Source organism: Carettochelys insculpta, chromosome 7 (assembly GCF_033958435.1).
Source record: "Carettochelys insculpta isolate YL-2023 chromosome 7, ASM3395843v1, whole genome shotgun sequence".
Classification (NCBI taxonomy): Eukaryota; Metazoa; Chordata; order Testudines; family Carettochelyidae; genus Carettochelys; species Carettochelys insculpta.
This window is the reverse complement of record NC_134143.1, coordinates 16325951-16349622: the sequence shown is the minus strand read 5'-3', so window position 1 is coordinate 16349622 and position 23672 is coordinate 16325951. Positions and strand designations below refer to the sequence as shown.

At 43.5% G+C, this 23672-nt stretch overlaps 1 protein-coding gene across 1 annotated transcript in view; it reads left to right on the top strand.

Annotated features, from left to right (window-relative positions):
- Positions 1-23672, top strand: part of ZCCHC24 (zinc finger CCHC-type containing 24) — a 174551-nt gene that overhangs the window by 5530 nt on the left and 145349 nt on the right. The window contains exon 2 of the mRNA XM_075000066.1: positions 21084-21284. Within this exon, the coding sequence (XP_074856167.1) occupies positions 21084-21284 (201 nt within the window). The remainder of the gene's footprint in view (positions 1-21083; positions 21285-23672) is intronic.

The following is a 23672-nucleotide window of genomic DNA, read 5'->3' as shown; positions in this document are numbered from 1 at the left end:
GAGCTCCTTCGCAAGTCTTGGGTGAATTCCATGTGGTCTTGATGGCTTTTGGACTATTTAGTTTATCAATTTGTTGTAAAACCTCCTCTAATGACAACTCAATCTGGGACAGTTCCCCAGATCTGTCACCTAAAAAGAATGACTCAGATGTGGGAATCACTCTCACATCCTCAGCTGTGAAGATTGATGCAAAGAATTTATTTAGTTTCCCTGCAAAGGCCTTATTCTCCTTGAGCGCTCCTAGCACAGTTGTCCAGTAGCCCCACTAGGGCCGTTTCTACATGTCACGCGTTCGGAAAGCGGCATGCCAATGAACAGCCTGGAAAATGCTAATGAGGTGCGGAAGATGGGACTTCCGGAAGGATGATTTCCTTCTGGGAGATCCCTGAGGGCCACACTTCTACAAGGCTATTTTGGAGTCCAGAAGAGCTCCTTCCAGACTCCGAATTGTGTGACAGTGTGCTAATGAGGCTCCGGAAATTTACATCCATGTCTCATTAGCATTATCTGAGCTGTTCATTAGCATGTCACTTTTGGAACAAGTGACGTGTAGAAACGGCCTAGTTGTTTAGCAGGTGTCTTGCTTCTGATGTACTTGATGCTTTTTTACTATTACTTTTTTTGGGGGGGGCCTTCCTCATTATATTTTTACAATTCATTTACCAAAGTTTGTGTTCTATTTTAGTCATTGGGATTTAACCTCCACTTTTTTAAAAGATGCCCTTTTTGCCTCTCATTGCTTCTTTTACTTTGTTTAGCCAGGATGGCCCTTTTTGAGTCCCTTACTGTGCTTTGGTTTGTTTTAAATTTGGGCTGTACATTAAAGCTGAGCCTCTGTTATCATGTCTTTAAAAAGTTTCCATGCAGCTTGCAGGGATTTCACTTTTCTTAATTCTCTTAATTCTTGAAATTCTAATGTCTTTTTTTATCAGCAGTTTCATGCCATTAAGTACATCAGGGCCATCCCCGCCAACTATTTCATGCGGCCTTATGCAGCCAGGTGCTGTGTATGGGCTCTGGCCACCCGACCTCCCTTCCCACCTCAGTGCCAGGACTCTGGCAGCCCCCATCCTCACCCATGGCTAGTTCCTCCACCCCCTGCTGGCTCAATGCCAGGGCTTTGGCAGTGCCCCCCAACCTATCCCCTGGCTGCCATCTCCCCCGCCACCCTGCTGCACCCAGTGGCATGAGTGTGAGCCAGAGGGAAAGCTGCTCAGCCAGCGGCTGGAAAGAAGTCAGCATTTCCTCTTCAAAGCACCACCTTTCCAGCTGGCTGTGTGGTTGCCCTCTGCTCCTGCTGAGTCCTCTGGCCTGCGTCTGCCTTGCTCACCATCAGCGGGGCCTCCTACCTGCTCCCCTGAGGCTGCAGATGAACCTCTCTCTGTGCCCTGCTCCAGGATTGCCAATTCTCCCAGAGTGGATGCCATTTTCAGCAAATGGTGTCTGGTCTGGGGGAGTTCCTGCCATTGCACTCCCCCGCCCACTTCTGTGTGTAGTGGCCATTGGCAGGGGGGTGGAAGGTGGGGAGAGGGTAGGGGAGTGTTGTACCAGCTCTGGGCTGTGCAGAGCACCAGCCCTGATAGGGGTACCCTTGAAGTACATCGTGTTTAAACTGTGTGCAGTTATTTTGGGGAGCAGTGGTTCCACATATTTCTTTTGCATCAAGTGGGGTTGTGAGGTGCCTTTGGAACACAAATAGCTTTCCACAGTAGAACTGTTCAGTATTTTCAGTAGAGTGCTTACTTTGGTTTTCCTCCTAGTTGTCTCGGCTTGGCTTAGCCTCTGGCTCAGCTGTGACAATGATTGACACACAAGTTGTATGCAATATTTGGAAAGTGACCTAATGAGAGGCCAAAATAGCAACATTTTGAGAAATGATAGGATCACAGGGAGTGTAATAAGCATGTGTGCGGCATATTGCCCTGCAGTGGACATTTTTTCGGAGGAGATTGCTGCAGAAAAGGAAGATTTCAGAGGAAAAGTTGCTATTATACAGGACTTGCAAGTCTGCATGGCAGTGACTGTGTATGTGACTTGCATACTGACCAAAGGAACTGGACAGAAAAAAACGCCAGCATCCACAAAGTACTCTTGCATCTAACCAAGATTTTTGTCCTCCCAACTTTTTCCACTACACTGGATGCCTTTTAGATAAACATGATGAATACAGCTGTTTGGTGCATAAAAGCCCATTGTACCAACAAAAAAGCAAAATGATGGTTTAAACAGTAAATTGACAGTGAATGTTTTGTTCCATCTCTGAGACTCATTTTACAGAACAGATCTGTTTTAAATAAAATTTTGCTGGAGCATTTATTGTCCAAGATATGAAATGAAGGCATTTTAGAACATGACAATGAAAATGAACTCAACTCTTGTTACACCCTTGTTCTTCAGAGCCAAGCATTTGAGGGTTGTTTGTGGGGTTGGTTACAAGGGATTTAATGTATTTGAGAGTCAGCCAAGTCAGTGTATTGGGAAGTGTCATAGTTGAGAAACCTAGGAGAGTAGTATGGCAGATTTCTGTATTTTTTCCTTATTCACTTTCAACAGGCTGCCTACCAAGTTGGTACAGGATTTAGCCAATTAGAGAGAGTGCCATCATTAGGTTGGAACTTGGGGTTTACCATAATGTGCCAAACTTGGCTTGTTAAGATCAGTGTTCTGAGACCAGCAGAGGCCAGTGCAGGTTGAATCTCTCTAATCCGGCACCCTTGTGACCTGACCTGTGCTGAACCAGAGAATTTGTGGAACCATGGAAAGTCGACATTGTCTAGCAGCATCACCCGCACTTCCGCTGCTTACTGGACTCTTTAAAGACATTCAGATGTAACTTAGAGCTAAATAACAGCACAGAAGATTGAAAGCCATGACTGGTTGCTGTGAACAGACTTTATGGGACCATGGGTAATTTAGTTAGATGTCTACTTATTATGGGTGTGGCTGACTAAAATCATGCCATACCATGGATGTTGCTGGACCAGAGAGTGCCAGATTAGAGAGGTTCAATCCGTACCTACCCTTAAGAGGAAGCTCCAGATCTTTATGATGCATAGCGATTTGTGCAGTGCTGTGCATGGCGCTGGAGAGAGGGGAATTTCTTCTAGTAACCTCTGCAACAGCCCTGCAGTGTTTGGTGTATTTACTCTTATCTTAGCATGCATAACTGCAACTAGAGGATTATTTGATATTCTGTGACTTTCCAGATCCACTACTTGCAGACATGAAAGAACTAATTGGCTATGCAAAAACATGAGCTACATGAATTCATCATTGTAAGGGCTGAATTCACCAATTTAGAAAGGCAGTTTATTTGGGGAGGAAGCTGGGGAATTAAGAAATCTCATGGATGTACAGGTTGAACCTCTCATGTCTGGTACCCTGACCGGTGCTAAATAAAAGGATTTTCCTAACCACACAAGGTCAATATTGTCCAGCAGCATTATCAATTACCACTGCTTATGGGGCTCTTAGAAGACATTTAGGGGTACATGACAGAAGAATAACAGCACAGAACACTGAGAGCCAGGACTGGTGGCTGGAAACAAACTTTATGAGACCACAGGAAACTTGGCCACACCCATGATGAGTAGTTGTCCAGCTAACTAAAATCATGCCGGATTATGGATATTGCTGAACTCTAGTAGTGCTGTACGAGAGAGGTTCAAACTGTAGTGTGGGAAGCAGTACTAACATTGTAATGGAAGTTTGGTAGGTGCCTGAAGACCACCAGCCCATTCTCACATAATCCAAGAGAGAAGGGTTCATGTGCGTGAAATTTACATGTAAGGTTAAACTGGGAAATGTGAATGCCAGTGAAGACAGAGAGAATACAAAACTACTTGGCTGAATCATAGAACACTAGAACTGGAAAGGATCTCAAGACATCGAGTCCAGTCCTCTGTCCTCATGGCAGGACACAACACTGTCTAGAATTTCTAGGCCATCCTTAATAGGTGTCTATCTGACCTGCCCTTAAATATCTCCAGTGATGGAGATTCCACAACCTCCCTATGCAATTTATTCCAGTGTTTAACCACCTTGACAGTTAGGAAGTTTTTCCTAATGTTCAACCTAAACCTCCCTTGCTGCAGGTTAAGCCCATTGCTTCTTGTCTTATCCTCAGAGGCTGAGGAGAGTAATATTTCTCCCTCCTCCTTGTAACACTCTTTAAGTACCTGAAAACTGCTATTATGCCCCCTCTCATTCTTCTCTTTTCTAAACTAAACAAGCCCAATTCTTTCAATCTTCTCTCATAGCTCATGTTCTCTAGACTTTTAAGCATTCTTGTTGCTTTTCTCTGGACCTTTTCCAATTTCTCCACATCTTTCTTGAGATGTGGTTCCCAGAACTGGACACAATACTCAAAATGAGGCCTAATCAGTGGAGAGTAGAGTGGAAGAATGACTTCTCGTGTCCTGCTTATAACACAAGGTCTCATTTTCTCAGCAGAGATGTTTAAAATTTCTGGGTTTCCCCCTTACCTAAATAGACAAATTTTATTTGCCTCAAATCAACCTGCATGTGCTTAAACAAAAATTCAGTGTCTAAATGTGGCTAACAGTATGAGCAGAACGTAACAAAATGAATGTAACTTTAGTGAAAGCACATGAATACCAGGAAAAGATACTCCCACACACTGATATTAAACAGAAGAAAAAAATATAGACATAATAGGGACAGTAGATCAGATGCAAACTGAAAATATTACATGGCAACAACAGCAACAACAAAAGGCCTTTGTAATTTTGCCTGCATACAGGCAATTTTGCCTCATGGAGTAGGAAATGCTCCTGTATATCTGTAGCTCAGTTTGCATTGTAAAATGTTTGGGGCAGGAACTTTTGATTACCGGTTTGCATGATAGCTAGTACAGTGGGGCTTGGGCCTCTAGGCACTGGTGTAATACAGATCGTAAACTGTAGCTGAAGTGGTGCATTATCCGTAGTAAGGTGGCTTTGAGTCCTTTATTCATTACCACCCAAAGCGGAATGAGCGTAGCTGATCTGAATGACTAATTATGCTTGTAGCGAAACAATGATTAAAAGGCTGGAGGAATATTACTGTGTATTAATGTGTGAAGGATGCAAATAGCAAGCATTGAGAGGAATTGAGAGGTTGACTGGAGAAACTCTCCTTGAATGGGTTGATCTTCCCCATAATGTAGATAAGCCCTAAGAGTCCTAACCTACCTGGTTCCCGTCACTTCCCTTCAAAGGGTAATCCACCAGCTTTTAGGTTTTTCTATGGACGACACTACTCTGCTTTGATTATCCCTTAAGGAAGTAGGATGAAATGAAAAAGGGAAAATCAAAGCAGAATAGCATCATCCGCAGAAAAACTTAAAAGCTGCTGGATTAGCCTTAAAAGGGAAGTGATGGGAACCAGGTCAGTTAGGACTCATAGGGCTTGTCTATATTATGGGGAAGATCGACCCATTCCGGGAGAGTTTCTCCCATCAGCCTCCCTCTTAGTGGATGGCCACATAAGTTGATTGCAGATAAGTTAATTCTAGCTATGCAATTGCTGTAGCTAGAATTGTGTAATCTGCAATCGATTTACCAGCCTCGTATAGACTGAGTGTTAGAATTAGATTGGACTATGCGCTAGTGTAAACAGTGTGAAAAAACTAACTTGTGCTTGCAGGGGAATGGATCAAGTGACCTGTTCTCCACCTCTCATTTTGAGAAATAATGAGATGCTGAATATTCACATTAACACCTCATTAGTCTACTTTGAATTGCCTCATTACCATGCCACCTCTGGATGTGGCATGTGTCGAAGCAGCCTTAGTATCTTCTGAACATAGGAACAGCCATTCATAATACATACAGGTGCAGTGACTTCAGTATCCTGTCACCAACAGCAGATGCCTCAGATCAAGGTACTTGAAACCATTTGGCAGGCAGGTCCAGGATAATTTGCCCTTAGAGCAAATTTCCCCCTGATCTCTAAGGCCGTGTCTACAGTACAGCTATCCTTTGAAAGCAGTTGTTGTGAAAAGATCTCTTCTGAAAAAACTTCTTTCGAAAGAGTGCGTCCACACGCAAAAAAGCGAATCTAAAGATCGAGCCACTCTTTCGACAGAGAACATCCATACAGCCCCCACTTTTTCGAAAGAACAGGCCAGGGATTGAAACATCTGGTGCCATGAGAACTGCTCTTTCAAAAGAAGGGCCCCTGGAGCGTCTACACACCTCTCAGGTCTGGAAGCAAACATTTTGTACTCTTTGGAAGTCAAGATTCTCAGCTTTCCAGTGATATGACAGGGGTTCTTTTTTACCATTGGTGGCTTGTTGAGGTATAACAAAAAAGGAGTTAGGTTCTGCATGTCTTGAGGCAAATCATGAAGTGACCAAATGCTTTCTTCCTGGCCCACAGACATGATGTATCTCTCTGACTCCTGCAGCCTATTGTGAAGACTGCTTCAACCTTATGGGAGTTGCATAATGCTGCTTTAGTCATTGCAGGACCCCCTACATCCGTTACCTTCAAAGGGTGAAAATCTGATGCTCTGACCCATCGGACAGCACAAACTCTCCAGAGGGTAGGGGGGTGGATACGTTTGTAGGGAGAGACTCCATATTTCTTCAGGCTAGACAGCCAGAGCACACGTCCATAGCCCTAATGAGACACCCTTGGTTTGAGACACACAAAGCAGCCAGAGTTACTCTGTGGTTATTGTAAAGGTATTAGTTTTTAAAGTGCTGCATGACTGCTTTTTTATTTTCTTGACTGCATCTTCAGATGTGAAAAGCCAAGCAAGTAAATAAAAGATTAAACAAAAACCAGAACAAGGATAAGACGTAAATGTGCACTTTCAGCCACCCTACCTCCCCCGATTCACTCCCGTTTAATAGGACAGACTCATCCCTCCAACATGTACCACGGAAAATAAGGCTAGATTTAAAAAAAAAAAGTATTTAAAACCACTTGAAAAGGAGACTGCCCCTTTAGTAACTTGTAAATTAACTGTTTTGAGAAAGCTCATGTGGTAAAGGACTAGCTAATTGGACCTATAATCTGAGCAGCAATTAAGAGTTTTAGGCATATATAAAACTGTGCGAAAACTGGAGTTACTAAATTACAACTCCAGCCTACAGCTTTGTAAATAATTGTCCTTAGATTTCTGTTACTATACCATTTATCTTTCCCAAGAACTGATATTAAACGCCAAACATGTTGTGAAGCACTATCTGGCCAGATTATTTATTGGTTTCTACCTCTGACAGTGACCTGAGGTTTGTCTCTTTCTCTCAAACTTTGGTAGCCATTGTACAAGTTGCTGTGCGAAAAAGGCTTTAATAAATCTAAAGGTTATAAACAAAAACTCACAGATTTAGGGGTTAAATAGAACTGTAGCAGAATGTGTAACCATCTGATAACTACACAGGAGGTAAGTGCCTTAAGTATGTCTTAAATAGGCACATATGTATTTTCAGACATTATTTTTCTTGCATTTGGAGGATTAGAACCTTGTTTTTTCAGTGTGGGTCAAACTCAGACAAAATTTCCTGCAGGAAGCTGAAGTGTTAACAGACTAGGACCGGGGGTATTAAAGTACAGGGATCAGAATATGTCCATTCCTGACCCATATCCCTTTTTAACTTCATAGCTTTGAACACCCTCTCTGGACACCCATAAAGTGCTTATGTTTATTTTTAACAGAGTAAGGAGGCACTCTTGAATCCAGCTGTTGGCCAGAGGTGTAATAGGTTATACTCCTTCTCCCCTCTCTCCAAAAGGTCAGGGAGACTAGTGGGGTGTAACTTTGGGAGATTCAGCTGTGCACAGTCCAGAGACAGAAGGAATGAAAGCTCTAGTGAGGATGTGTAGGAGTAATTTGCAGTGTGAATGGTTTCCCTTGTCTCTAACAGAGTGCTCCTGTGTTAAAGTGTCTCTTCAGTATAAGTAGGCGGTTGTTCAGCATTCGGAAGATGAAATGGCTCCCTGCAGAGCTTGGTACAGTAAACCCTTGATTTTTACGGACCCCGATTTAGCGGACATCAGGAACAATGGATGTCCACCAGTTTCTTGTTGTTCTGCTTAACTGGGGCCTATAAATTCCTAAATCCTCCCCCTACCCCCCAAAAAGTACATAGGGTAACTTAACACTGTCATGGCTGGAGGGTCTGTTGCTTCCATCCTGCGGAGCTGCCCCACACTCTTCCCACCAGGAGTGTGATGTATAGGCAGGCAGACAGCACTTGTGTGTGTGCCTCACATTGGCGGGAGGAGTGTGTGGCAGCTCTGGCAGTGGAATTGGCTCCCACAGGCCCCTCAAAGCCTCCAGCTGCGGCAGTGTTTCCTGCTCCAGCAGCTCAGAGTCATAGGCATTTTTTTTTTGGTGGTGGGGGGGGGAATTGGTGGTGGGGGACAGTAAACCCTCAGATTTAACAGACAACCCTCCCCCCCATTAGTCCGCTAAATTGAGGGTTTACTGTACAAGAATTAGAAAATGCCTCCAAGACTACAGGTCTGACCAATGGAAATCTTTGCAGTCCCCTTCCTATCTCTTACTCCGACCCTGAGAGCTTTTCCTGGGCTCACTGTACACTATAATGGTGACTTCACTGTCAGTGCAGGGGGCAGGATCAGTCCTTGAGGTAGCAAGAAGCAGAGGAAGCTACTTGGATTTATGAATCATTCTGAGTATAGCAGAATTTGTTAGAAGAGCCCCATGTAGTTTTGTGGATTAGGCTGTGCATTTCATTTCAGTAGGCAGTCTGGGGCTTTGCCCCATAACCTCCTCAGCTGTTCTGTAGCTGCTGGCATGAGGGACTTGCAGGGAATGAGTGAAGAAATCTCATGTAGCTCTCTGACGATTTGTTTCACAAGAAGCATAGAAGTGACTGGTCTCCGGTAGAATTTTTAGCCAGTTCTCTCCAAACTAAAAATATCACTGCCTCTATTTTACAGATGAGGAAACTGAAGCATAATGGGTTTGGGTGGCTTGCCTAAGTTTGAACAGTGAATTACCAGCAAGCATACCAGGGAGGACTGAATAAAATAAATGCAATTTTAATCACTTAAAAAAAGATTTAAATGAAGTTAACAAAAAAGCTGAGACTGATTGCACATAAAGTGTTCTTAAGTTTAGAGTAAGCCCCACTGGACTCACTGGCACTTCTGTTTTTTGAGGAAACTAGCACAGAATAGGGTTTCCTTGGAAAAGCTGAATTATGCCAAAGTAAAATAGGGCTTATGACATCACCATTATGGTCTGTGGCCATGACACTCCAAAATAAGGGACATGCAGGCATGCGTTATGTAATTTAAAAGTAAAAAGTGACACTTGGTGGCAAGTCTAGATTTTTCTTACTATGGTTTCAGGATTAACTTTTTTTCTAGCAACATACAACATAGCAAACAACGTGGGGATTTACTTGTCAAATCACACTGATACTAAAAGGCACAGAGAGAGTCTTTAAGAATGATGCTTTGCAAAGTGAAGCATTTGAGTTAGTAACCAGTTGATCCACTCAGCCACATCCACATCTTCAGCAACATAATTCTCTCCCATTAAGCAGTTTTCCGTATGATGTTTTATTATTGCAGTTAGGCCCTGCATCTTCTCCTTGCACTACTTACATGGACGCATTCTTCTTCTTTTATCCAGAGAAAAAATTTCTTCAAAATATCCCCAGGTGGGCTCTCTCTCCCTGCAAGAAGCCATGATAGTTATTCTTTGGCAAAAATATGGGAGAATATAGGAATCTCTGTGTGTGCTGAATAATGTCTGCCCTTTTACTTTCCACCCCACTGTACCTTTCTACGTTGCCTGTCTCCTTTCCTATATATTGTTTCTCTGTCTTTAACACAATGACTTAACTAACTCCTCTCCTGTGCTTGGCCCAGGTCCACCAACACATAAGCACAGAACAAAACAATTGAACCCAGCTTGTGTCTTTCTTTGCAAATATTGCTTTTTAGTCTGCTGAGAATCAGAAATTGAAAGCCCAGAACTTTCTAGAAGCAAGAGCTGGTATGTAGGCTGGACAGGCTAGTGCCATTAATTCATTTTAATGAGGCTGTAAGCATAGATGTAGCATGTTTGTGATGAGATTTAGTAGTAAACTGTTGTTTTTAAACGAGAAATTAGTATTTTATTGATTTAAAAAAATCAAATGTGAATAAAATCTATTTTTATTTTAAAAATATATTTTTATCTACCATGAAACAGATTAACTTCCATTCCCATGCTCAGTGCATTAGGCTACAGTACCACATTCGCTCCTGATCTCCATGTCTGAAAGCACCATTCCATTAGAGAATTCCTACAGTTTCTGTCCTCAAGAAAAGCATCTAATCATACAACAGTCTGGAATTCATTTCCCATCAATCTGAGAAGGTAAAGGAAGGAACAGCTACCAGGGTTTGGAGTCAGCCACTAGTCCACCCATTTTGATAAAATAAACACCCACAAGATCCTGAGGGCTTGTCTGTACTCACTGGGAGATTGACCTCTTCAGGGTTGAACTTGAGTTTGATTTCACGCAGCTGGTAGAGACGTGTAAAGTCAAAGTATCTAGAGTCAGCAGTCGACTGAGTGCTGTTGCTAATTCCCGCGGCTATCATGAGGAGTCAGGGAGGTTGACAGGAGAATGTCTCCCGTCGACCTCTCTCAGTGAGGACTGCCTGGTAGTTTGATTTCAGATAAGTTGATTCTAGCTATGCAATTACCTAGCTAGAATTGCATATCTTCAATTGAATTACCTGACTAGTACTGTAAACTCTATCTTATCCGACAGCTCTGGAATCAGGAGGTTGCTGGATAGTCAAATATTCTGGATAGTGGCGAGGTGTATCTGGCAATGCATAACACTAAAGGAAAATACCAAAGGGACAACCATGTTAGTTTGCAACTGCAAAAGGTCCTGTGGAAGCTCAAGCCCCAATAAATCTGTTCGTCTACAAGTCGCCACAGGACTTGTCACTGTTTTTACTAAAGAAAAACAAGATTAGATATTAAGAAACAAACAATAATGTATGCAGAGTACTTTATTTACCAGCAACAGGAGTATTGTGCACTGTAAACACTGTATTTATTTGTATTTGCTTTCACTGTACTCCACTTAAGAAAAACATAACTAAAATGTACTTGTGGTTAAAATGCCGGTTATTTCAGAGTTCTGGATGTTAGGATGTTGGATATGAAAGAATTTACTGTATAGACCAAGCCTGAGTGCAGTCAAGACTTCCTCCTTTTACCCAGGTAAATTCACATCTTTAATTCACTTCTGCATTCCAAAATTCTGGAACAGAAAAATGTTGGGAAATACTATTGTCATGAGAGGTGCAGCCCATGAAAGGGGTCCAGATCCAGAGAGTTGGGGGCTTCTCTGAATCCAGAGCTGCCAGCTTTCTGATAGGCACCTCTTGAGATCTACAGTTTGTATGCAAAAGGGTTTGCTTGAGGCAGGCCTAATACATCATCTAATCATCTACCCAGGCGAAGGTTTGTTCAGGGTTTGGAATTGTTCATTTGAATCCTGCAACTACTGTTCCCCTCCCCAACCTGTCTCTATCATTCATATTGACTAGTTAAACTAAGTATTAGCTCCACATGTTTCAGGGAGAAACAGACGACTAGCAGTTACTTTTTTAAAGGGACACCTGCCCTTTATTTTAATGCCATGTACACATTGATTTTGCATTAGGAGCTTGTTAGGGATTAGGGCATACGTTGTGGATAAAGCAGAAGTCAGGGGGAGACACCAGCACCATGGGTCAGAACCCAAGTTAGGAATCGGGACGAGGGTCAGAATGGGAGTCAAGTGTTAAAAGTCTGAGGTGAGAACTGGAGTCAGAGCCAGGTTACCTGGAGTGAGTGAAAAGAAGAGCCGGGCTGGGAGCAAATAAGCACAGATATGATCAGAGTTGGAGGGGGATGTTTTGAATAGCCAATGCCTGGCTTCTGCAGCCCATCTCAAGAGCAGGTCTGCTAATTCCCACAGCTAGTCAGGCAGTATGGCCAATCCCATGTCTCTTTTGGGTCCCAGCTGCTCCCAGTAGAGAGTCTGGGTATTAACCTGCAGGTAAGCTATGGGCCCTTACTCTTGACAGCACTTGATTTCCATCTCATTCATCCCATTTTCATGCTTACCAAACTGACCAGGAGCGCTATGGGAGCTAAGACACACATCTTAAAAAAAGAAAAGGTGATGTAATTATTTCCATTAAAACCCCTACATTCTGTGGTTTATAGCTCAGCTACAAAATTCATTCTGCACTGAAAATTGGCATCGGAAAATGAAATCATCTCAGCTATTTAGAAAGAGCATGCATGCACGGGCACAGGTTTGAGATACTCTTGCCTGCTTGCCAGCATTTCCAAAAATAGCTCCTTTTGGGGGTAAAAACAAGTTATTTTGGCTGTTAGCTCTTGTGAGGAGGTGTTATGAGAAGAAGGTGGGGACAGTTACAGCTGGTGAATGAGATCATTCCCAAGAGTCTGCTTGCATTCAGAATTCTTCCCATCAACAAGAAAATCCAAGTTAATTTTCTATGACTTCACCATCTTTTGGCATTTCATTGCAATACCTGCTGGTATAACCATTCTAACTTATGTGATATGTCATGCATACCTCCAGATTAGTGGCACTGCTATGAGCACCCGCATGGCCCCACAATATGCTAATATATTTATGGCTGACTTGGAACAGTGATTCCTCAGCTCTTGTCCCCTATTACTCCTCCTTTACTTATGATACACTGATGATATCTTTATCCTTTGGACCATGCTAAAGAGCCTCTAGAAGAATTCCACAGAGACTGTAACAATCTGCACCCCACCGTCAACTCATGCCTTGACTATTCCACACAAGAGATACATTTCCTGGACACTACAGTACAAATCACTGATGGCCAGATCAATACCACTCTCTACCGGAGACCCATGGGCTGCTACACTTACCTACATGCTTCTAGCTTCCATCCTGCACACACAACGCGATCCATCATTTACGGTCAAGCCCTGAGATACAATTGCATCTGCTCTGATCCTACTGACAGAGACCTAAAACTACAAGAGCTCTACCAAACATTCATAAACATGAATTACCCCCCAGGAGAAGTAAAAAATACAAGTACCCAGAACCAACTACTTCAAGATAGGCTGAAAAAGCCAGTAACAGAACACCATTTGTCATTACCTACAGCCCCCAACTCAAACCACAGCAATGCATCACTGGAGGCCTACAACCTATCCTAAATCAGGATGGCACACTCCAGAAGGCCCTAGGTGACAGGCCTGTTCTTTCCTATCGACAACCTCCCAGCCTAATGAGGATTCTCACTAGTAACCGCAGGCTATATCACAATAATACTAATCCTGGAACTTTTCCTTGCCACAAACCCCACTACCAACTTTGTCCACGTATCTATTCTGGAGATACCATCACTGGACCTAACCACATTAATTACAGAATCACGGGCACATTCTCCTGTTCCTCAGCTAACATCATATATGTCGTCATGTGCCAACAATGCCTGCACGCCGTGTATTTAGGACAGACTGCAAACACTGTTAGACAAAGAATGAATGGACATAGAACAGACATCAAAAATCTCCAAATACACAAACCTATCAGCCAGCACTTTAATGGAGTGGGCCATTCTGTTAAAGACCTGAGAGTTTTGTGTTCTGCTGAAAAGGGACTTTAACAACCGTCTACAGAGGGAATGCTCAAAACTAACATTCGTATTCAAATTCAACACATGAATACATGGTTTGAACAGGGACAGCAATTAACCGACCCATTATAAGGACTCTTTTACATACTTTGATGTTTTATCTAACTCTTAATTCCCGCTCACCGTGTCCCTCCGCTCTTCTGATTTGCCAACCTTGATACCAATTTTTCTGATTTGTCAACCATGATAACAATTTTTGGACCTCTGTGCTTTATATATTGAGTCTATTCTGTTAAGGCTGTGATCTGAAGAAGTGTGTCTATCCCATGAAAGCTCATCACCTAATAAATTATTTTGTTAGTCTTTAAAGTGCTATGTGGCTGCTTTTATGTTTTAATGTCATGCATCAGTTTGTGAGTATTTATCTCCAGGTTATTAGACCATGACAAGTGATAAGGAAAACAAGCCTAAATCCCTTTATTCAGGCAGTCACACACATCAAATAATCCCAGTCTTGATTTAAAGTCACTGGGACGACTTGCTGCTTTAAATGAAGCATATGTTCTGGGATTTTGATAAATCAGAACAAGAATAGCACATGGCAACTGTTCTTGGTTGATTGCTTTTCGGATTGAAGTTCAGTTTTGTTTATGGAAGAATAGATGGCACATTGAACTATATTTTGTAGAAAAATTATTTATACCACTTCATTACAACATCTGCAATTAAGTCAAAAGGGCAAAGAGACTCGTGGCAAAAATTCTAAAGCAGGGGGTTCAGTTAGGTGCCACTGAGGTGCATAAATCCATGGTTGTTAATTTTCACCTCTCAGATTTCAAAGTGAAATTACCACTGTGATGATGTCACAGCCACAGGATATTATCTTCCCTGGGTACTTACCGTGGAGTTTTTTTCACTTTAAACCTTTTACAAGGAGGAAGGGAGTGGTACTATGGCATACGATACTGTGCGTGTTGACCCTCGGCAAGAGGTTCTCCCATCCAAGTTCAACTGCTATTATACTAAAGAGAGACAGAAAATGAGAGAGACCCTGGCAACAGGACAAAGATTAGCGATAATAACCTCACTAGCCTTAGATCTATTTGCTGTTTAAACTCATCAGTACTTGAGGGAGACACACTGGTCACAGACTAGTCTCCTGTTTAGTTAATATGATTAAGATGTCCAGATTTGTACTTTTCATGACATCCAAAGTTCTATTTCAAGAACTAATATTGCACAGAACTCAGGATTTGAGACCACAACATTCCTTGGGAACCTTGTACGTGTACTAGGAGTGCTGAGCAATATAATAGGCCTCATAAATCCCGAGAGAATGTTTTCTGAGAGTGTGCCCAATAGCCAGAAGACATTGGAAATCTCAGGCATCAAATGGCCTAAACACTGTGGGCTGGTGTAGGCATCAGAATGTGCTGGCGAGTCTGGACAGTTTAATATTTCATATAATCAAACCCTGGGAATAATTTAAAGATACAGTTACACTTCTGGGAAGTCTGATTAGAGCCTACTGGAATTTTGTTCCCAGGCAAGACACTGGGTATAAATTTCAGCATCCTCAGTGACCACAGAATGGGTTCAATAGAGGTAGCAACAGTGAAAGCTTGTCCTTCTCTGTACCTGTGACTCAACCCTGAACTGAAAGGATATTTTAAGGTTCCTATTTAGTCATTGTCCTTGCCAGGGACAGTAGAGGTCAGTGTGAAAGTTTTATGACATGATCACTTATACAGTAAGAGCTGGCCTAAGATAGCCTAGTCTGACGCTACCACTAAAGACCAGAGAGGCATCGCATAGTAAATCCACACTATTCAAAGTGGCCCAGACTAAAGGGATGAGACGCAAAAAGGTTTCAAATCTTATAACTCAATTCTGAGCTGTTCAATAGTCTTCTTTTTCTGCTGTAGTCTTCCTTTTTGAGCATGGAGTTTCTGTCCAAGGAGAGTCTTTGATACAGACTGACTCGTTTTCAGATTTTTACGATAATTTGTTCAACCTACTCTGTCATTCCTGTGTGATTTATGCCCTGATATTCTTGTATCCCATTGATTGTCATCATTCCAACAAATTTCTGCGATGGCTGTATATCATTTAATACCAGGCACTTAAGTTCAGTCATATTATTTAGGATTCTAGCACTTATAACATGTGTCTGCCTTTATGTTATATATTTTTTTATTTGATTGTCTCTTCAGTTCCCACCTATACTTCTGTTTTCTCCTCTGTACTAGCATATAGAAATTCTCTGTTAATAAAGCCTCCCCTGAGAGATATCTGTATTCAGTGATGTCCCTAGCAGGTGCAGGACCTGGGAGAACCCCACTCCACCTCAGGCCCTACCCCTACTCCATTCTTTTTTGCAAACACCTGCTCCCACCCGACCTCTTCCTGCCCTGTTCTGCTCTTCCTCTCCTGTATTCCACCTATTGACCCAAGCTCTTGCTCCCTTCTCTCTTGAGTGATGCAAGCAGCTGATGAGTTGGAGTGGAACTGGGCCAATAGCACTGCTGCCAGGCCTCGAGTGACCCTGAATCTTAGGCCCCCCAAAGCACAGGGCCTGGGATGACTACCCTGAGCCATCCTGTGGACAGGAAACATGCCATGGACCAAGTGTTCCTCTGCGCTGGTTGGCTTTCCCCCACCCTGCTGTAAAAAGTCTTCTATGGTTTTTTTTTTTTCAAATGTTACATAGCAGCAATCTGGTTTGGTGTCGGTGGAGCCCGTGGTTCCTTTATAGGCTTCCTTTTCTCCCCCCAAAAATCACCACTTCCTAATAAACCTAAATCCCTCCTCCCAACTCCATCATCTCATCCACATATTGGCTACGTCTACACTAGCCCCAAACTTCAAAATGGCCACGCAAATGGCCATTTCGAAGTTTACTAATGAAGCGCTGAAATACATATTCAGCGCTTCATTAGCATGCGAGCAGCCGCGGCACTTCGACATTGATGCAGCTCGCCGCCGCGTGGCTCGTCCAGACGGGGCTCCTTTTCGAAAGGACCCCGCCTACTTCAAAGTCCCCTTATTCCCATCTGCTCATGGGAATAAGGGGACTTTGAAGTAGGCGGGGTCCTTTCGAAAAGGAGCCCCGTCTGGATGAGCCGCACGGCGGCGAGGCACGTCAATTTCGAAGTGCTGCGGCCGCCCGCATGCTAATGAAGCGCTGAATATGCATTTCAGCGCTTCATTAGTAAACTTCGAAATGGCCATTTGCGTGGCCATTTCGAAGTTTGGGGCTAGTGTAGATGTAGCCTTTATGGAGCTTATGTTTTCCTTGTAATGTCTAAATACATTGACTTGAAGCGTTTGAGAGCCTCTGCAATAATTTGCCATCAGGACAATCTGTCCTGAGCTATGATTTCCAGCTCACTAGGCTGTGTGATACATGACTTCATGTTGACCTTTAAGATATCTTTGTAACGCTTATACTGACCACCAACAGAACATTTTCCAGAAATAAGCTGGCTGTAGCAGACCATCTTCGGTACCCATGTATCATCCGTCTTCATAACATGATCAATGCAGCGAAACTGTTTGTTCACAGGCATTGCTTCCATGCCCATGATACCATAGTGTTTAAGGGCCTCTGTGTTTGGAATTTTGTCTCACTAATTCACGTGGACGATCTTCTTGAGGCTGCCCATATAGCAGTTTCAAAATGTGGTGATGATATATGGTCCATGACTCCAAGTCAAACAGCAGGATAGTCAGGACAATGGCCTGCTAAGCTGTTACCTTCATGTGACGTTTAACAACAGGGTCACTCTGTAAGAGTTTGATCAGTCTTTTGAAGGCTACACTGGCTTTAGCTAGTCCAGCAGTTATCTCATCATCAACATTTATACTGGAGAACAGCATGCTTCACAGGTAGCAAAACTTACCAACCACCTAAAGGACAGTATCAGCAGTAGTGATCACTGGAGTTCTGGGCTCTTTCCAAACAGACTGGGACATTGTCTCTGTCTTCTTGATGCTCACACTGAGACCAAAATGATGAGCAGAGGTAGCAAAATGATCAAAAAGCTCCTGTGCATTCTCAGCTGAATGAGCCAACAATTCACAGTGATGAGCAAACAGGAGGCCACGGATAATTAGAGTGAAGACTTTGGTGCCTACATGTACCGCAACCACTAGCCCCTCCTCTGCAGTGCAGATAAGTCTGTTTTCAAGTCTTGGGATATCTGCAATCTCTGCACCTGGTGGGCAATTGACCATGTGATTCTCCAGGTCATCGTAAACCCAACTGACTGTATTACTCATGTTTGAATCCCCCATAGCTATTACCCATCTCTTCCTAATAACAGGGATTCGCTCGCGTGGAGAGGTATCTTCATTGTGGGAGGATACCACAATCTCCTCTGAAAGGAGGGTCTCAACTGTGGGACTCTTTTCCTCCATTCCAGTTGAATGAGGTCCTTCCACAAGACTTTCATCCTCCTGAGCAGCACAGAGGCTGTCAGACTGGGGGTGAGACCACAGTACTGTGTCCCAGAAAGTCTCATCTTTGTGCCTTTCTCTCCCTTAGCTTCTCCAGTCCAGCCACTCTAGTCTCAAGAGTCCGCACCTGGCCTCTGAGGGCCAGGAGCTCTTGGCACTGAATACAAACATGGCACCTGCCATTAGGGTTAGGTTATCCCTCCCACTCTGCTGCTGGACTTCTGCCTGTATGCTTTTCACCCTTTCATGGGGAGAACGTGTTTTGAGGAGGATTTTTTCGGTGGGGGATTTTTATTGGCCAAATATTAGGTATATCTGGTTCTCATACGCCCTTGCCAGACTCCCTTGAAAAGAAAACTCTTCTGTTTGATAGCTTCTCTAGTTACTTAGGAGCTGCCTTTTAAAACCCCTGTTCTCCTTGAATGGCCCTGACACTGGTAAATGGCTCCTAAAAGAATAAGGGACTCAAAGATTTATAAAAAATCCAGCAGCCTTGGCTAGCAGGCTGTGAGAATCAGCACTATCCCGCATGCAGACCATATTATATACTAAACTCAAACACAAAACAAACAAACTCACCTCAAAGCTCATGTAATCATTCCTCCTTCACCCGGAGAATTCTCTCACAACACCCCCTTTCCTCTGCTTACCACTCCTGTTCACTAACTCTTCTGGTTGCTTAGGAGCTGGCTTTTTAAAGTTAAATAGGGTCACTACTTGTCTACCTGGTGGTTTGGGTCCTCAACCCTAGCAGGCCTTGGCAGCGGTAAGCTCTTCTCCCATGAAACCTCCAGTTGTTACTAGCACTGATTCACCTGCAGCACCCATAGGCAACATGTGGGGGTGCACAAGGGGCTACCCCAACTCCCCCAGAAACCCCACACTCACTGTCATTGACCCTTCTCTTCCAGTGAGTGCAGAGGCCTGGCCTATGTGCGAGTTCGTTGATCTGTAAAATGGGGATAATTCTGATACTGTACAAGGTGGTTGCAGAGCTTAATTATTTTATATATGTGAAATACACAGTGCTCAATTGAACCATGCTATTAAAAATATTATATTATTCCATATGCACATCAGTGAAAGTAGCTACACGGGAGAGAAGAGCTTCATGAGTTAACAATATTTTTGCTTTCATGGCATTTCCTTTTACTGATTGGTTGCCAAGATTTTTCTCATTCCTGTGGAATTCCGTAATCCTAGAAAACAAATACTAATGACTGTTGAGGTATCCTTAGTCACTTGATGGCTGAAGCAGTTAGAACCTTGCAATCATTTGTTGTGATAATTAACCCCAAAGACAAAGTGCCCAGTTCTTTGCTCACCACACTTATGCTTGTGCTATTAAACTAACGTAGCTCCTCCTGGGTTACACTGGTGTAAAACAAGGGCAGAATCAAGCCCACCAGGTAAGGAAAGATAACAACCCCCAGATGAGATCAGGCCTCAGTTTACAAACAGGCTGTGCAGACTGGGCTGCCACAAAGAGTTTCCAATGCAATTGGACAAGGCAAAGGATGAGAAGGAAACTGAGGCAGAGAGAGTTGCAGTGACTTTCCCAGGATCAAAGAACAAGTCACTGGTAAAAGCAGAAAGAGAACACATGTCTCCCGACTCCCAAGCCATAGACCTTTCATCTGTTGTGTAATTTCTCCCTTTTCCCTCTGGTGTGGCTAAAGGAGATTGCAAAGCATGACACCGATAGCCTGTTACTTGCACCAGGTTTTATTTGCATATCTAAAGCCACTGTCCTGGGATGCAGTGATGGTTTCAAATTATGCCAAGATTCTTGGTATCTCTTATTTACTCTTTGAGCATCACAGAAGCTGGGCAGAAATCCTGCATGTTTATGGTTCTCAAAGATTAGTGAATTCATTTCTCAAACTCCCTGAATCTCAGCTTCTAGCATCTGTTTATATGAGGGAATCTTTTAATTTTCAATTTGAATCTTTTCCCTGCTTATTGCAAGTTTCTGATTGAGAGCACAGAAATAATAACTCCTCACTATAGTCACAAGATGGATCTGATCTTTGTTGTACATCCTGATGTAAATCAGGAGTAACTCCCCGAGTAAGTGACATTCCCATGACAAATGTCATACCCATGCTTTGGGTGGGAGCAGCTCTCTGTGCTGTGGTCTTGTCTGCACAACACATTGAAACACCCAGAGGAAAAAAGCCACTTTTTATGTTTGAAAGCTCCTCTCAATGAGTTACTGTTTGTTTGTTGCCCAAGGCATTAAAGAGAATGAATATTTGTTTTCACTTAACTCCTGGGGAGGTGGTTATGGGTTTCCTGCAGTTCTGAAGCTTCCAAATGGCAAATTGGGCTGCCTTTAGTTTTGACTTGCAGGTTGAAAAGCATAGAGCTCCCATGAAGGTGAGAGACAAAACTGGGTATTTGCCATTTATCAGGAAATGGTTAAATCACAGCAGTTTTTGTCTTGAAAATACTAGACAGATGTAGATCCAAGCAAATCTTATTGTTTGACTTTAAAACTCAAGACACTATGTTTATTGTCTCGTTACGCAGCTTGCAAATGAGCAATTATATTTTTCTTGGCCTTCTTTTCCTTTCCCTGGTGTCCATATTGTCCTTCCAAATAGCTGTGGACACCAAAAAATGTTGTTTTTGTGGGTCTCTCTTCAGCATTTTGCTTGGAAGCTCTAACCACACCTTGGCTGTGGTAGGGTCTATCACATAAGAAAGCAATCATCACTAAAAGGCCAGGCTGGGATGAGTGAACTGCGGTGAGCTCAGTACTTCCTTGACCAATGGGGAGATCTGATCCATCGTGCTATCTTTAGCCTTACAGTCGAGAAGCCTCTGTATTAATGACCCGTATACTGCTTTTGCAAAGTGTACAGCCCTCTTCTTAATGAAATGACTCTCTCCAAGTTCCTGCTGCTATTTTTGGCCTGCTGCTGCTCAGATCACTCTCACAAGAACCTTTAGGATGATACTATATTTCTTCCTTTCTTTTTTTGCAGGCGCTGAGTAGCAGTCTGTACAAGAGCGCATCTCCCTATGGCTCTCTTAACAACATAGTGGATGGGTTAAGCTCGCTCACTGAGCATTTCTCTGACCTGTCCCTCTCCTCAGAAGCCAGAAAACCCAGCAAGAGGCCACCTCCTAACTACCTATGCCACCTCTGTTTTAACAAAGGACACTACATCAAAGACTGCCCCCAGGTAAGTGATGTGCGATGGTCAGTAAGAACATTTGCCTCACCACTCATCTAGTGAGACAATGTTCTGGACTTGACTCACATTTTTCTTTTCAGAGCAGCTTTGCAGAAGTGTCTTGACAACTTACCAGGCCAGGCCTAAGTTCTATTCATCCCCCAGCTATCATGGGGTCTTCTCCCTGACACACACCCCCTACACACATAGGTATGAGAACTAGGGGCTGTGGGGGATGCCAGCGGTCTGCCCCAGCTTGAAGTGGCTTCGCAATATACACAGTTGCCATTGGTTCAGTGGCTCTCAGCTCCCCACAATGGAAATTGTTCCAGCTCCTCTGCACCTACTTCAGTGCATCCTCCCCATCTCCCAAAAAACACCTCACCCACTTCCCCTTTTAGCTGCTTAGCTCTACATTAAGCACTGTGCCAGGGCTCGGGGCTGATCCCTCTCCCCAAGCCCCAAAGCTGCCATGGCTGAGGGAGAGGGACCCCTCCCCACCAGCCCCAGCATGGAGCTGTTGCAGCCAGGACAGCTCTGCGCTGAGGCTGGTGGAGAGGTGGCCAGCTGCATCCTGGCACCTAGGCATGAGTGGGCAGGGCATAGGATGCACCGCTCCTATCCCGAGCACTAGCTCTGCACTCCTACTGGCCAATGAGAGTAGGCATGGGGTGTGTTTGTGGGCAGGACCAGTGTGTGCAGTGCACTGTGAAGCCTCCTGTTCCCCCCTCCTCACCCTCAAAATGGACTGGACCTGCTGGTCACTTCTGGGGTGCAGCGTGATTCCCCAGGGCAGGCAGGCACCAGGCAACCTGCCTTGGTGCTGCTGCCTAGGAACAACCTGGGTAAAGCCTCCACCTCCACCCCACTTTGGACCCTCCCAACCTGGAGCTCCCTCCCACACCCCAAACACTCCTATCCCTGCCCACACCCCCAGCCCAGAGCCCCCACTTGGAGCTTTCGCCCCAACCCCTCAGCCCCAGCCCATATTGGTGCACATAACAAAAGTCATTCTGCACACAAACATGAAACGCTGCACCTCACTCCAGGCAAGTAAACAGGGTAGATTGTGGCAGTGGTAATGCTTGTTACCATGTAATATTCCATTTAGAAGATTATGCTAAATTCATTTTAAAGCTACTCATTTCTTAGTGATTTGGGTAATATCATTTAATTAAAAAAACATAGCAAGTAATGGAGGTGCCCAGCACTAAACACTGCATGGAAAGAGAACATGCTGCATCAGATGAAAACCTTGAGCCAATGTTGCAGAAACCTAGACTCCAGGAACAGATGCTGCAAAATGTCCTTTGTCTGATATAGAAGGGGTTTGTGCTACATGGCTACAATAGATTGCCTTTTCAATAGCAAAATGCACAACATTATTTCCTTAAGGGATTGGGGGTGCAGTAACATGCACTAAAACCATTTGCCAATGTGCAGTTCTCCTTTGCAGATCCAAATCCCAGTGTGCCAGGTTTTCCCATCTTCTCAGGTTTCAGCTTGACATTGCCAAGGTAGTCTACTTCCTATAAAAGAGAGCGTTCGAACTTTCATCGCTTCAGCAAGCTCTCTACTTAGAGTCCTGAGGCCAAAAAAAAAAAAAAAATGCTGATGATGTTCCAGGAATACAGAAGTGTATGTGAGTGGCATCCTCTTGACCACAGTTTTTACCTCCTGGCTTCTTAACGTGTAACCTTTGTTCTCTCAGTAAAACTGACTACAGTCCATGGCATGTAAGGGCATCAGGAGGCAGATGGAATGTTTGCCAGTTTAGCAAGATCAGCATGAAGTTGAGTGTGAAGTCGGGTGAGCTTTAACGGCGTGTGTTTCTGTTGCAGTTGGTCACACAGGTGTGAACAAAAGACGGGGTTATCTCCATGAAGTTATAGGTGCATATCTCCCACTGATTTTAAGGGAAATTGTGGGACAAAACCACTGCCCCCCACTCCCTGCCAGCTCTCTGCAAATACACTTCAGAATATTGCATGCCGTATTGTCTCAGAATACATGGAGTGGAGCATTTTATTCAGGAATCAGACAAAAATTCAGAAACATGTTTTGATTTCTTAATTAATTAATTCAGTTTAGCATGTACTTGTAAAATACTGTACAGAGATGATCATGTGATAACATACATCATTCAGTACCAGAACAGAAGTAAACTAACTGTAGCTATGTTAAACACACCTGGCAGTGGACTCTAATGCAATGCTATGTGAGATAAGTGTGTCTCTGTGAACGTATCAGAAATGCAACAGGTTCCCTAACAATCTGTACATATCAGGCATTGACGTGCGTAGATTGTCCCCAGGAAATGGATCAGCAGTATCTTCAGTGGAGATTCAGAGTCAGTTATGGAAATTAACTAAAAAAAGAAAATCAGTTAATGCAAAT